This window comes from Phoenix dactylifera, chromosome 17, assembly GCF_009389715.1.
Source record: "Phoenix dactylifera cultivar Barhee BC4 chromosome 17, palm_55x_up_171113_PBpolish2nd_filt_p, whole genome shotgun sequence".
Taxonomy (NCBI): domain Eukaryota; kingdom Viridiplantae; phylum Streptophyta; class Magnoliopsida; order Arecales; family Arecaceae; genus Phoenix; species Phoenix dactylifera.
Window position 1 is genome coordinate 11,223,054 of NC_052408.1, and position 13,738 is coordinate 11,236,791.

General features: G+C 38.1%; 1 protein-coding gene across 1 annotated transcript; it reads right to left on the minus strand.

The window, feature by feature from the left end:
• Window positions 1-219: 219 nt before the first annotated feature.
• LOC103718265 (actin-depolymerizing factor-like) lies at window positions 220-10,194 on the minus strand. Its single transcript, XM_008806996.4, has 3 exons — window positions 9,956-10,194; window positions 8,624-8,889; window positions 220-738 (listed from the first exon to the last, which is right to left on the minus strand). The coding sequence occupies exons 1-3, from the start codon at window positions 9,968-9,970 to the stop codon at window positions 588-590; spliced, it is 432 nt and encodes a 143-aa protein (XP_008805218.1). The 5' UTR covers window positions 9,971-10,194; the 3' UTR covers window positions 220-587.
• Window positions 10,195-13,738: the final 3,544 nt, after the last annotated feature.

Genomic DNA, 13,738 nt, shown 5'->3' on the forward strand with positions numbered 1-13,738 from the left:
GTAGGCCAAAGTTATAATTCCAATATGATGGGATATGATGTACCGATGGCATACATTGCACTAGACCGATTATTTGGGATGAAAGCGGCTAAATGGAGCAAGTGCGATGACAAATATGTTCTAGAATGTGCGTTCCGTAGGCGATCAACTTGCCTGTTGGGATGCGCAACTACAATCCTGTATCATACAATCACCATCAAGGGGGGAGGGGGGGGGAAATAAAGAAGCTAGAAAGCAAAACGTCACAGCAGCACCAGCGACCCTGAAATGCTGTACAGGATTATTAATTTCCAGATACTTCATGTGATATCTTCTAAACCATGATAAGCAGCACATACAGTCATTTAATATAAGCAAAGAGAAGCATCTTCCAAATAGAGGGGCACCACACGTTTCAGACCATAATATTAAGTATCTACCTAAACAAACCAGAACTTCCATTAGCCCTCTCAGGTGCAGGCAGACTATTTTATTCAAACGAGCCATCGTGCATTGAACCAGACGATGCACATAATCAACCACACCTAGGGGAACGAGGCCCATATCAAGCTGCCTGTTGTAACAGAAGTCTCTGCAGCTTTGCGGTTCTAGTTTGCACGGTCTCTGAGCACATCCATATCCATCTCTGTGGGGTCGGTGGCCTGAATCTCATAATGGATGCCGTCGAGCTCCTGTCGAAATCTATCCTTCGATGTGGCGTACAGCATCTTAGCACGGATGCGGGAGGTGGCCGGAGACCTATTCAATAGTCAAAAACACAAACTTTAAGACAGATAAAGCAGTACATATATGGCAGCTTGAATCCAGAAAATTTTTTGCACATCGATCTATTGATGATCTTTTGGTCCTTTGTCTGGTCCTCTGATATGTGATATTCACGAACTTTTCTAATCCCCACATATGTGTTGCAGGTAAGATATATTTTACATGTTGCTGAGTGAAAGGCAGCAACTTGGATGGCCTCTGGGCAACTATGACGTCTGATGGCTGTACCATGGCGTGGCACCTCAACAATGGAGTCCCCAGTTCTCAGCTGCGCGCTATGTGTCATTCTATTTTTTGATTTGTGGTTACCAAGTCGAGGATTTTTTTGAAGTCATGATTTTCCCTATTTTCTCTTTCACTGGTCTGATACCTCTCACATTTATATGGCAATGACGATCAGAAGGCCAATTTGGCTGCATGATTGGCATGGCCTTGGAATCAACTGATTAAAAGCCACATTTTATTGTGATGACCACCCAAGTTTCCAGACCATACAAGTCACTATTATTCCTAATTATTGTACTATACTTTAAGATGGGGATGGAAGCGATATACTGGGGTAAACTTATATACTGCTTGACCAAAATCAATATCATGAGGACCAAAGTCCGCCAAACCAGTTGGCGGACGGGTTGGTTCGATATTAATTCGATATCATATTGACACGCGGTACGCTTGGGCATGCCAATTCTAATCCAGCATGCCCATGTTTTTTTGAGTTTTTTAAGTTCAATTAATTGGTAGTCAATCTTTTTTAACTTTTTCAATGATTTTAAGTCTAATTTGATGTTCTTTGAAGTGATACAAAATATAAAATAATCAGCAAGATGTTGCATGCTATAAAAAGCAACATGAAATCTTCTAAAATCATCTATTAAGATAAAAATATAAAATAATATAATTAATTACATATATTTAAAGTACAACATACATACTGATATCTAAAATCTTATCGAGTGGCGTTGCCTCTCGTAGATATCCGAATCATTAGCATAGTCAGAAGGCAGATCAACCCACCCCTCTACCAAGTGGCATTGTAGTCTTGTATGTTTATCCCATAAGAAATGCGCTCCGAGTTATAAGCACTCTTGGATTTTTCGTTGAAGCTCTAGCTCTAAGAAGTGTCCTCTGACTGATAAAACGATTGTAAAGGAGCCCATCCGACCAGCCCCAATGGAGAGCCTGCAACAAAATCCGACTTATAAGATGCTCTGAGCTGCGTAGGGTAATAGTCATTAAAAGATGCCTCAGACGCACTATATCCAGATTCATATAAGTCATAGACTGCCTGTGGTTGCGGATAATAGAATCCAATATATTAAGACCCACCAGTGAATCGAAGACCATCCTGCGGCTGTCTCATAAACGGTGGTCTCATATCCTCCGCTCTCCTTGGCCATTAAATCCATGATAACCAAAATTGCTGCTTTGGCTTCTGAATCTGAGTGAACTGGCTCCTCCACACTCTTCATTGGGGCTGCCAAGCAGCTGCCTACTTACTCTTCGTACCACTCACTGCTTGCTTACTCTTTGTGCCACTCGCTGCCTACTTACCCTTCGTGCCTCTCTGCGTGGTTATGTTGGAAGGATGTATGTCGCCCTCCTAACCGAGTTGACCGGGTAGCGTAGTGACCTCGTCTAAGCATCTCTCAATTATATCTCTAAGAGAATATCTCAGACAATAAGTCATATGGTGATCGGCTCCCCAATGACCACTATTGTTGTGGTTGATCAGTTGGAAGGATGCATAGAATATTGCTCTCTGCCCATTGCTCTGTATCGACCTTAGCCTCATTGGCTACAAAACTGGTCGGTCATGGAGGAAATTCTTGCTCATCAAGCTTCGACTCCTGCTGCTAGCCCACAAGCATTTGCATAGAATCATCCTCATCATCAATGAAAGCACTATGGATCGAATTTGTGTACTTTAGCTCCACTTCCTTCTGAACGTACTTCAGCCTCAATTTCATATTGTAGTGAACATATACAAGATCGTTGAAACGATTCTGTGTCAAACGATTTTCTGCTTGCTGTGGATGAAGGCGAAGGTGGACCAGTTGCGTTCACAGCCACTCGAGGAGACTGTCTGGAAGAGAATCCGAATAGCAAGTCGCTTAAAATTTTTCGCGAACAAACCAAAGTAAATCTATTATTCAGCTGCAAAAATAATAAAAAAAATGATATATAAGATAGTATCATATTACTAACCATCTAACGTCAGGTAAATGTCCTTCTAATGTGTAATATACCTGGATTCATACATTTTTACTTATGACAACTGCCGAAACTCCAAAGTTGTCAATGCCCTCTCAAAATATTTTGGTCTACGAAAAAAATATTATAATATATTAATAATTAAAAATATCAGTTAACTTACATATGTTACTTATGTTAACTTACCTTTTCTAGACATAGGGCCGCAACTTTTGGATTAGGCTCCATCTTGTAAATTATATTATGTAAAGCGGCCAAAAGTTTGTCATCCAATTGATTCTAGCTATACGATGTACTGAAACCTTAGCTTCAAGTAGTATGCTACAGATAGAGTTCGCCATTGTCTTAATAAAATTGTATAAATTTAGGAGTAATCTAATTTTCAATATTCTTGCTTACCTGCTAGATGCAAGTCCCTATCCATCTGGTAGTTCCACCGCTGCTCAATAATATCGATGTACTCTTGGGCATAGGTTGAATCTGACTTCTTAATCTGAATCTTTGTCCTCTCCAGCCTATGTACAAAAAGTCTATCTGAGATTACCTATTGCTATCCACAGCACAAAGTACTTCATACAATGGTCTGATAGTCATCACTATCAGCTCGACCTGCTCTTAAAATGTCTATCTCGTCACCAAGTCCTCGACAGTGCTTCCTTCAGTGCCAGCCCTCGCAAATCTACTTTTCTACCACTCGGGATTGACAAACATCTGACGTAGAGTTGCTTCCCTCTCAAAAAAATATCAAATGCAACGTAATTAGTAGCAAATTATGTGACTCCTAGTCTCAAGATCTTTTTTCTGTATACCTTTTTATCAGTGAAAGGACCAATGTATAGTTATAAATATATCTAGTAACAGTTTGGGCCATCTCTATTGTCTGTTGCACTCTATGAATCTTCGCAATGTCCATCACTATGAGGTCGATACAATATGCAACACACGGGATCCAGAAAATATGTGATCGCTACTCCATCAATATCTTTCTGGTGGCCTTATATTGTGGCCCATTATCAATAACAATCTGCACGACATTCTTCTCTTCTACTTGATTAATCACCTCTCCCATCAATTTGAGGATGTATATGGCATTATGCACCAGATCGAAAGCATCAATCAACTTGTAGAAAAAAGTCTCCATATCACAATATATCAAGAAGTTGATAATACTCCGCCTGATAGGATCGATCAACTATCACACATCACCATTAGTCCGTATATAGACCATTTACTCTTGTATGAGACAATCCACTTCTCTAGCTCATTATTATCAAAAAACTTACCCTATATGTCCTTTGGTCCTAAAAGATCTATACCGGAACCGACAACCTGTATGAAGAAAATGACAAACCTATAGTATGTATTATTTGCCATATACGCTGGAATGTGGCTAAAGTGGAATCAGGATCAAATAACTCGCCACATATCCTTCTTATCCTTCTTTAGCATTGTGTCAACCCTCTACTGCTTCGAATCCTTGCTGAAGAAGGCATGCAAATCTAAATCATGGATGGTGGCTCCTAGTAGAATCTTCCTAGATGACTTCTTTTTGCTACCAAAAGCCCCGAGCATAGATGCAATACGTCCATTGCCTCTGCTGACGTCCTTCCTCAGTAAGGTCCTCCTGAACTTTGGATCTGCACTGCTGCTTGCAATACTTATGAATTATGTAATATGTACTACTAAATTTTTATAATTTTTTATATTAATTATATATTTTTTTAATTATTTTTTAAATTTAAAAATAATTTTTAAATATAAATATTTTAAAAAATTAATAGTTCAGATCCATGTAGAACCTAACAATAGATGCTACATATAATTTTGAGGCCCGTAGGCATGCATCAAAGGCTATTTTTTTTAATTTTTTTTTCAAATTTAGAACCAGGCCACTATGCGCATGATCGCATCAAAATTTGAATAAATGTACACCAAATTTTGCTAGAGAGTAGCTTGCATGCTCCTAAATATATTTATAATTTTACATTTTTTTTGAATTATATATATTAATCCAAAAATATATATTTAATTTTTAAAAATTATATATAATCTAAAAATTAAAATTTTTTATATCATCGTATAGATTATCCATAGATCTGCAACATATCATAAAATCAAGCCCAAATCAAAAATTTTGGTATGATCTTTCTTTATTTTATAAAATTTGAGCTATTTTTGGAAAAAAAATAGAGGAAATGAGATAGGAGAGAGGAAGGACATCTTATATAGGCTTGAAACTTTCTTCAATCGCATTGAATTAGTGTGATTTTGCAAATTGAAAAAAAGGGAAAGCCGGGAGACCTCTAAAAGTCTAAATGTTACAAAGAAGAAATATTGAGAAAGGGGGAGGGGACCTGGTTCCGAACCGAGCCGACTCGATGTGAACCGGACGATTCGCACCAAGTTCGAACGGAACCAGCCGGTTCGGTCCAGTTCAAGACCCGTTTTGGCCGGTTCGGGGCTGGTCCCGATTTTAATAGGCGAACCAACCCGGTTAGAACTAGGTCGGCTTGGTACGAGGCTAATCGGGCGGTTCGGTCCAGTTCAAACAATCTTGATGGGGACATTCTTGTTTAGTGATACATGTATATAGGGAGAGGTATTTAGCTAAAGACTGGAACTGAAAATACCTTACAAGCAGAAGGGTACAATTGTAGTATCTAATGAAAGCATGAGTATGGAACTAAAAGAAGTAATATTGCACTAGCAAAAAGGTCTTAAATAGATACATACATATCGATAGATAGACATATAAATTGATTACGCTAAAAGAAAAAGGTGACTTTCATCATACTTTCAAACAGTAGTATATTGGTACAAGATGAAAACAAGCATTACACATACATAGAATCTCTAAGCCAAAGGAATTTGGAGTCTCTTGCAGGAAGGAACATAATATCAACTGAAATTAATATGAATCTTAGGCTTGCATAAAGTCAGAAGGCAGTAGATATTAGGGTTAAATATGGTTTCCATATGTTCAGACATGCCCTGGAGGTGGACAATAACATCTTATAAACCTCACAAGCGATTGCACAATGTGTTGAAGTTTACTAATTCAGACTAGCTAAGAGTGGTACCATGTTCTGAAAAATATCCCAAACATAGCAGAAATTTTGGTAAATTACATCTCTATCACCTGCAAGACATGGTGTTAGGGTTTTGATGTACAAAAGCTTCAACCATAAGCCTTATCTTAAATTTTGACCCAATCCACCAATTCATTCAGATATCTAGGGATGTACGTATTTCAATATATTCCTACCAAGTCTTATGTCACAAACTAGTAAACCCTAATCTTTGTGGTTCCTCACAGCTCCTTATTCTCTAAATATCAGCTCACAGATTCAAGAAACATAATATGTGAAATCTTTGCCTCTCCAAATGATTCTAATATTTCCAACTTCAATTTGCTCCTGTAACTCCTCCCTGTTTCTCCCTCAATATGTTCAGACTAACGGATCACATTTACAAAGATTTTAGGATCCATCTTCAGTGCTGTAACTAATCACTTTATAAAAACACGAAAGCATAGATGCCACAACAGTTGAAAACATAACCCAAGAAATTAAATGCAACAAGTTGGTTGGTATAAAAAGAGCCCAAGGCTTCATGTTCAATATGCATCATTGTTGCCTCATATCATGAATTTAAGCCCCTTAACTTCCAGAAACTGTACACATGTGCTCAGGGCAGCACCCAGGGCCATAAGTATACAAGGTAACTATTCTGTTGGTTGGACAATTTAGGGAGAAGATAGGAACTTAGATGATTCCATCAGATAGCTTCCAGACATGGCTAGAGCTGATGCTAATAGTTCTGCATGTATAAAAACTTAATATACTCCTTTGTTAAAAAGGGAGCATCTATTTTTTTTTTCTCTCTTTTTCTTTTTCCTTTTTTTGGGGAAGGGGGGTACTACAAATAGTTTTCTGATGGAGTAACTTTGTGCTAACTAAAAGGCCAGAACACACAGGAATTGAGAGGAGCATCTACGCACCACATTATGTTGATGCCTTTTAAATAGCAGAAGAGTAGCTCATGAAATGGCACTTGACCATTTCAACCACTCGCATAAAACAACAAAAAAGAGCAACTTCACCTGAGCATAAAACAAAGGAAGGCTATAGAATGTTCTATTGAGTATATTACATATTATGTAAATGATGAAGAAGACAATGGTTGACTATCTCCGTATTTTTTGAAAGTAGGAGGATGTATTTTTCTAGATTATTATATGGCAGAGACAATAAGGAAAAATCAAGGTATTGGACTTACATGCACAAAGAATGATCTTCAAGTACTTCTGAAGATAATGAGATTGAAACTTGGGAAGCCAGAAGATAGAAAGAATACTTATAAATTGTTTTACAAGAATTAACTGAAAGAATACTTATAAATTGTTTTCCAAGAATTAACTGAAAAAAGAAAGTAGAGGGAGATAAATTGTTAGGGGTGAGAAAATTGGGTAGGCTCTAGCCATTAAGTTAGCAAAAGAAGGATGATGGTAATGGTGATAATACAGGGGGTTAAAAATCAGAACTACAGTACGAGGAGCTAAGACATGCTAGACGAATGGAAGATCACAAAAATATGAGTTTCCATAAAATCAACATTATGGATGCATTGTATAGCTATCAAAAAGGATACACAAAAATAATTTCCTCTTTACAAGTGACACCATAAAAAGCATTGTCGCTTAAGCAATCAAGAGCAATACTGCAGAGAATGAAACTAGCAAATTGATTTATGTCAAGAGGAAACCAGCACTAAGCACTGTGTCTGATGGATCATTTTCATAATAGTTGTGCTGAATGATGATGTTACCATACAGAGATAAAATACATCATCACATATATACATAAGTCAATATCGGCTATGGACTGATTATTTCCATTGGACTATATTGTATTTCACATTATGATGATGAATAGACATTTTTAAAACATTTTACAACATATTCCTTTTTTTTATGCTTTTACATACATGAGGGTGCTTTTACCCTCATACAGTTACAAATGAAGCAAGACTACAAAACACATTAAATCGTTTACAATCCCAGAACATAAATACAAATTCTAGCAACACTGATACTTGAAGAAAAGGAAGTAAACAAACATTGGAATCAAGATTTCAACATCTGAAAAATAAACAAGACAACAAAATAAACATCATCCATATATCTGTAATAATTTTTCTGGTTAACTAAACCCTGCACTCCACAAATCATCAGATGGTGGTGACTCGACATGTCTCCCTTGACAACAATATTACCAGAAAACCTATAATTGTGCAAGCTTATTAAGTTATATGATGGTCTGCAAGCCCTAGGACGTCCAGTAATTGTTGCAACAGTCTCATCATGGTTTGTTCACCGTTAAAAAGGTTGATTATGTGATAGGAAACAAATTAATTCACAGAAATTAAGAGCATGAACACAGAAATAATCACATAGCTTACTAAAACCAATTAGTAAAGTTAATTTCTTTCTCAAATAGAGTTAATCTATAATTAGCATCCACAAAAACAATGTTATGTGTCATTCAGAATCTCAAGATGTTGATAAAATGGCATAATTGTATGGATAAAAAAAAAAAACCAAACTTCAAATCTATAATAATTTAGGAGCTAGAAAGAAACTAACCATGCAATAAAAAATATCTTGCTCTTCTGGCAGTTCTCATCAGTCACAAAATCAAAGTCATAGATGGCATATCGACAATCATTCTCAGGCAATGCAGCAGCAAAATCATCATAGCTCTCCCCTGGAGCTCCTGTCTTCTCCACAACAACCTCCTTTTTCTTTTCATCAATCTTAAATATCACATAACGATGCACTTTCTTCCTTTTCAGTTCAAGAAATGCATTCTTGCTGTGATCAGCTACTCCCATCCCACAAGATGCACTTGACTGCAGATCAATGCCAATACAAGGCAAAGAGTTAATCCTCATAACAAACTTTATCGTAAGTAAGGCATCCCATAAATATCCACTTTGTTAGCAATGGGATGCAAAAGTAAAAGCCAGACAGTTAAAACTAGTATATTACTCACATAAAAGGCCGAACTCAAAGAGCAAGTCTTTGATTATCTGCCCTTTTTAACAAGTTCTTTTACGGGATGCTGAAACTAATACGTTATTCACACAAAAGCGCGCCTTAACTCAAAAGGACCAAGTTTCAATTGTCTAACATCAAAGCATTTTACCAAGTTATGCTGTAAATTAGGAAACGATCCAACTTAACCTACTATACTTTACCACATAAATATGTAAAAGGAATAAAAAAAAGGGATGCTTTTTTTTTTAAAAGAGATACTACAGTGAAGCAAAATCAACAAAAGACAGGCAATATTGTAATCAAAATCAGCCTAAATTAAAGGATTTCCATCCCATTCCGGATCAATGAAAATATTCCGGAAAAGGAATCTTGATATGAAGAAACAATCAGACATCAAGAATTAATATATCCAACCAAGGGCCATCCTAACTTAAAGAAAAGAAGAGCCTCATAACTCAACCTACAATTGCAAACTGTCAACCGTCAATCATGAAAGGTTATAAGAGATAATGCAGAGAAATTCAGCATCCACGATACAGTCTGCCATATACGAAATGTAGAAGAAACAAGCAAATTCTAAAGGATAAGTTTTTTTTTTTGGACCGACACACAGAAAGATGATGATCTTTGTGCTAGACGAAGGATCTTTTATCCTACTCCGACAAATGAAGACGAGATCAAGAAATCCATCAAGATTTGCCCAATTCCCAAGTGAAAACAGAAAGAGAGAGCGGTCCGATCGTCACAAGAGCATGGAGGAACCCAGACATTCATCATAAGATGCTACTGTTTTCACACAAATCCAGCCTCCATTTCATAAAAATTTTCAAGAAATCTTAAAGCAAACCGATCAAAACTAGTATCCACCGAACAAAATCTAAGAGAAAGGGTAGCAACAAGCAAAGATCCGACTCTTACCATTCGGAACGACATGGCTACTCGTTGATCTCGGAGAGAGAGAGCGAGCGAGCGATTAACGAATGAACGAACGAACGAACGAACGAAGGAAGGGAGGAATGGGGAGGCAGGGAGACCCCGTGATTTGGTCGGAAAGGTGAGAAGGAATTTTTTTAATAGAAAAAAAAAGGACAATAGAACAAAAGAATATTTTTTCTTTTCTCCGATTATTTTTGAAAATGGAATATAATAAAACGAACCAAAAAAAAAAAACTTATGAAAAGAAAAGAAATATTCGAATTAGAGAAAGATGGAAGTAGGAAGAGCGCGGACGAGAGAAGAAAAAAACGATCTCGCAAAGGCGGGCGCCGCGTCGCACCGCGTTTCCGGTAGGTAAAGTGGAGCGAGCGTGAACCCTCTAGCGTTGCAAGCGGGACCCGCGTTCGATATATTTCATGGCTCATCAAGAGGTGGACCGTCCGGAGGATCACCGTCGTCTATGATGCAAGATTGTCCGGATTGCGTCCCGAGTCGTCAACTTCAGCCCGCCGAACTTCCTTCTGTTGCCTGCCAGGCTGTCACGTGCCTTTTTTTTTCCCCTCTCTTTATTATTATTATTGCTGCTGTTGTTATTCTCTGAGAATTTGAAAATAGAAAAATTAAAAAAGGGGGGAGAAAAGAGAGACGCTGCGTAGGATCAACGCGATGGAATGCCCGCAGAACACACGTAAGCATGGTCTGGAATCAAGACGGTCATGATGTGTGTGGGGACAGACCCATATGGCGCGTCCGGTTCAACTCGAACCCGTTCGGTTTGATCGCGCTGCAAATGATTTCTACTTTCTTCCAATGACCCAAATGGACCCAAATGGAGCGGTCCGACTCGTGACCTAAGCAATGTTCCTACTTTCTTCCTTGTTGACTCAGTAGACTTGGGTGAGAGAATCTCAACGTGGCACAGGCGGGCTGGTCGGAAGGTGGCATCGGATACTCCTCGTGCCTCAATTATTTTGGTTCATGAGGTCCGCCCATTTACATATCCGCCCGACCCTCCGGGTAGAGCATATTTTGGAGACGTGGTCTCCGACGAAAGCCATCCCTATGCCATAGAACCATGTGGTAACATCACAGTTAGATGTATGGCATTGATGACCTGCATCATAAGTAAAGCTCAATTACAATCTGAAAAGGCTAATAAAGATATGTATAAGCTGATACAGCAAATTTGAATCTTAAAAAATCTTTGCCTGAGTCATAGACAGAGGAGTCTACACATGTGAAAATAGTTCCTGCTTGATTTGATGTTGCCTTTCCCCTATGGTAAAGCAAGCGCAGATAACTTCCAAATACTATGAAAAAAAGAAGTAAATGCCCGCCCGTACATTAGCAGCAAACCCGTCCATGGCATCACTTGCCTGGGTACAACTGCAAATGCAAGCGCAACTGAGACTATGGCAGCTATGAAGCAGAAAACAACAGAGACTGCACCCAGATAAGCAGGTAGCTTGGAATGTGTGACATCTGAGAACTGTTAAGACAGCACATAAATAGTTCTATCATATAATGGAAATTTGACATACAATCGACAATGCAAAATTGTAAATAACAATCTCTCAAGGTCTATCAAACAGATTGTGGAAAGAAGCTGCTCAACCACAAGCTCAGCAGGGACACACGAAGGACTCCATTACTCATTCTGATTCTATTAAGACAACTGAGCTAATGGTCTTATTGATATATTATCTTTCAAACTACACAGTTCTGTCTAACTTGCTACATTCATATTCAAATGCTTCAAAACACGTATTACAATCAAATGACGATATTAGCATTACCAATAATAAAATGTAAATGTCCTAAATTTCAAAATTATTTCAGCAGAGATGCAATTGTCTTCAAAGTTCATATGTTCTAACTTATTCCATGCTGAAAGACTCCTGGTTGTTTCCTAGACACCGCCACCCCCCCCTCCCCACCCCAAAATAGGAAAAAATAAAATAAAAAAGCAAGGGCAAAAATTAAAGTTCTCATCTGACAGATAAAAAAGTTATACATGATCATGGATGGCTAAATATATCAAAATCTCAGTTGGCCTGGAAATTATCAATTAAACACTAGCAATCACTTCGAAACATAGCATCCTATTTTTCTACTTTCAACTGCATATTGCAGCATTCAACAATAACTGAAGCGCATTTATCAGCAAATTTCTACTAATTGTTTGGTCTCCAGTGATAGTCATTTATACTGAACTACTTTAAAGGAAAACCTCTGCTAATATTTAAATTCTTCAAGGAGATTCTTTTTCTTTATACCGAAAAATCTTTATCTGCACAAATGCTTCTTAAATATGACTACCCACAAATATTTCATCTTATTATGATATCTTAGAAGAAACTCTGATCAGATATCACTAAAGCAACAGTGTAAAAGAAATCCGGAGCCTAAGCTTGATATCAATGCCCTTGATGCCAGCCTGACCAGCCTGAGCCCAGGCCGAGCACAAAAATCGAGGCACAACCCTGACCCGGCCCGACCCAACTAATCCAGGACAAGGACGATTAGTCCCTTGTTTGCAGCAATGATGAGTTGGTCGGCGGTGGAAGGGAGAGGGAGGGAGGGAGGGAGGGAGAGAGAGAGAGAGAGAGAGAGAGAGAGGGCCAGTGTATTTGGATCTATGTGTGTCGGAGCAGTGGAGATCTAGGGGAGGTGGAGGAAGGGGTGGCACCAGTAGGGGGGCAGTTGGAGGAGGCAAAAGGTGTAGAGGTGGAGGATCAAGACAGGGTCACAGGCGAGAAGGAAGCAGGAGTTTTAAGAACAGATAGAGCGTGTCAAAGTATAAAATACAGGAGATATACAAACTGATATATGTTATTAAATACATGATATTTTAATTATTTATTTAACTCTGGGCTGGGTCAGGCCAGGCCCTTACAAAACTTAGCCCGGAACCAGCCTCAATTGTCGTCAGGACTTGAATTTCTATGCCTGCCCGGACTGATGGGCCAAAAATCCCTGCCCAAGCCTCCGAGCAGGTCAGGCCTCATATGTCTTCTCTGAAGTCCTCTGACTTTACAAATAATAGTTTGTAGAATTGTTCTAAAAAAGCCCTTTTTATTATTACAGAGGTCACTGGGCAACTATAATGCCAAAAATATCACAATAACTAAATCATCTTGAAAAAAAAAGCCAATGACACACCATAACAAGTAAAAGAAAGACAGTCATCTTAAACTTTACTTCAAAAAAAAAAAAAAACACAACAATGAAATACACTAGCTTCAGATATGCATATTTTACGGCAACACAAAAATAAACTTGCTATTTTTTGATGAAAATTCTCAAGAATTGCCTCGTAGCAATCGTAGATCCCTTAACTATCTAATTGTGATTAAATGACATCTCTATAGAGGCAACAATGACACTAACATGGAGGCCCCTGACATGGCTTATTTGAGAAACTGATAAAGCAGTATAAAATAATATAATGATGGCAGTTTATGAAGATTAGGAAATATATTGAAGTTTTTGCTTGGCAATTTGATCGACAAGTTCTAATGCCAAATCCATTTGTCACCGAGTGATAGAAAACTTTTTGCTAGTAAGTGTAAAGGCTGGCATTTATTTCTGCCATAAAGTCCCAACTAAATCCTGCGTCTCTCTCTCTCTCTCTCTCAACTTTTCAAATGACAAAATGCCCCGATCTAGAATTAAGACCCAAAAGAGTTCTGGCTGCAGATGAAGAATTCGTGGGCATGAGATAACTCTCAACTGCGAGATTTATTTTAAAAAGTAAATTAAAAA

Coding starts and splice junctions, on each gene's coding strand:
- LOC103718265 (XM_008806996.4), bottom strand. Junction 739..8,623: donor AAGATATTTTTTATTGCATG/GTTAGTTTCTTT, acceptor ACTATTGAATAG/GTCTCCGGCCACCTCCCGCA.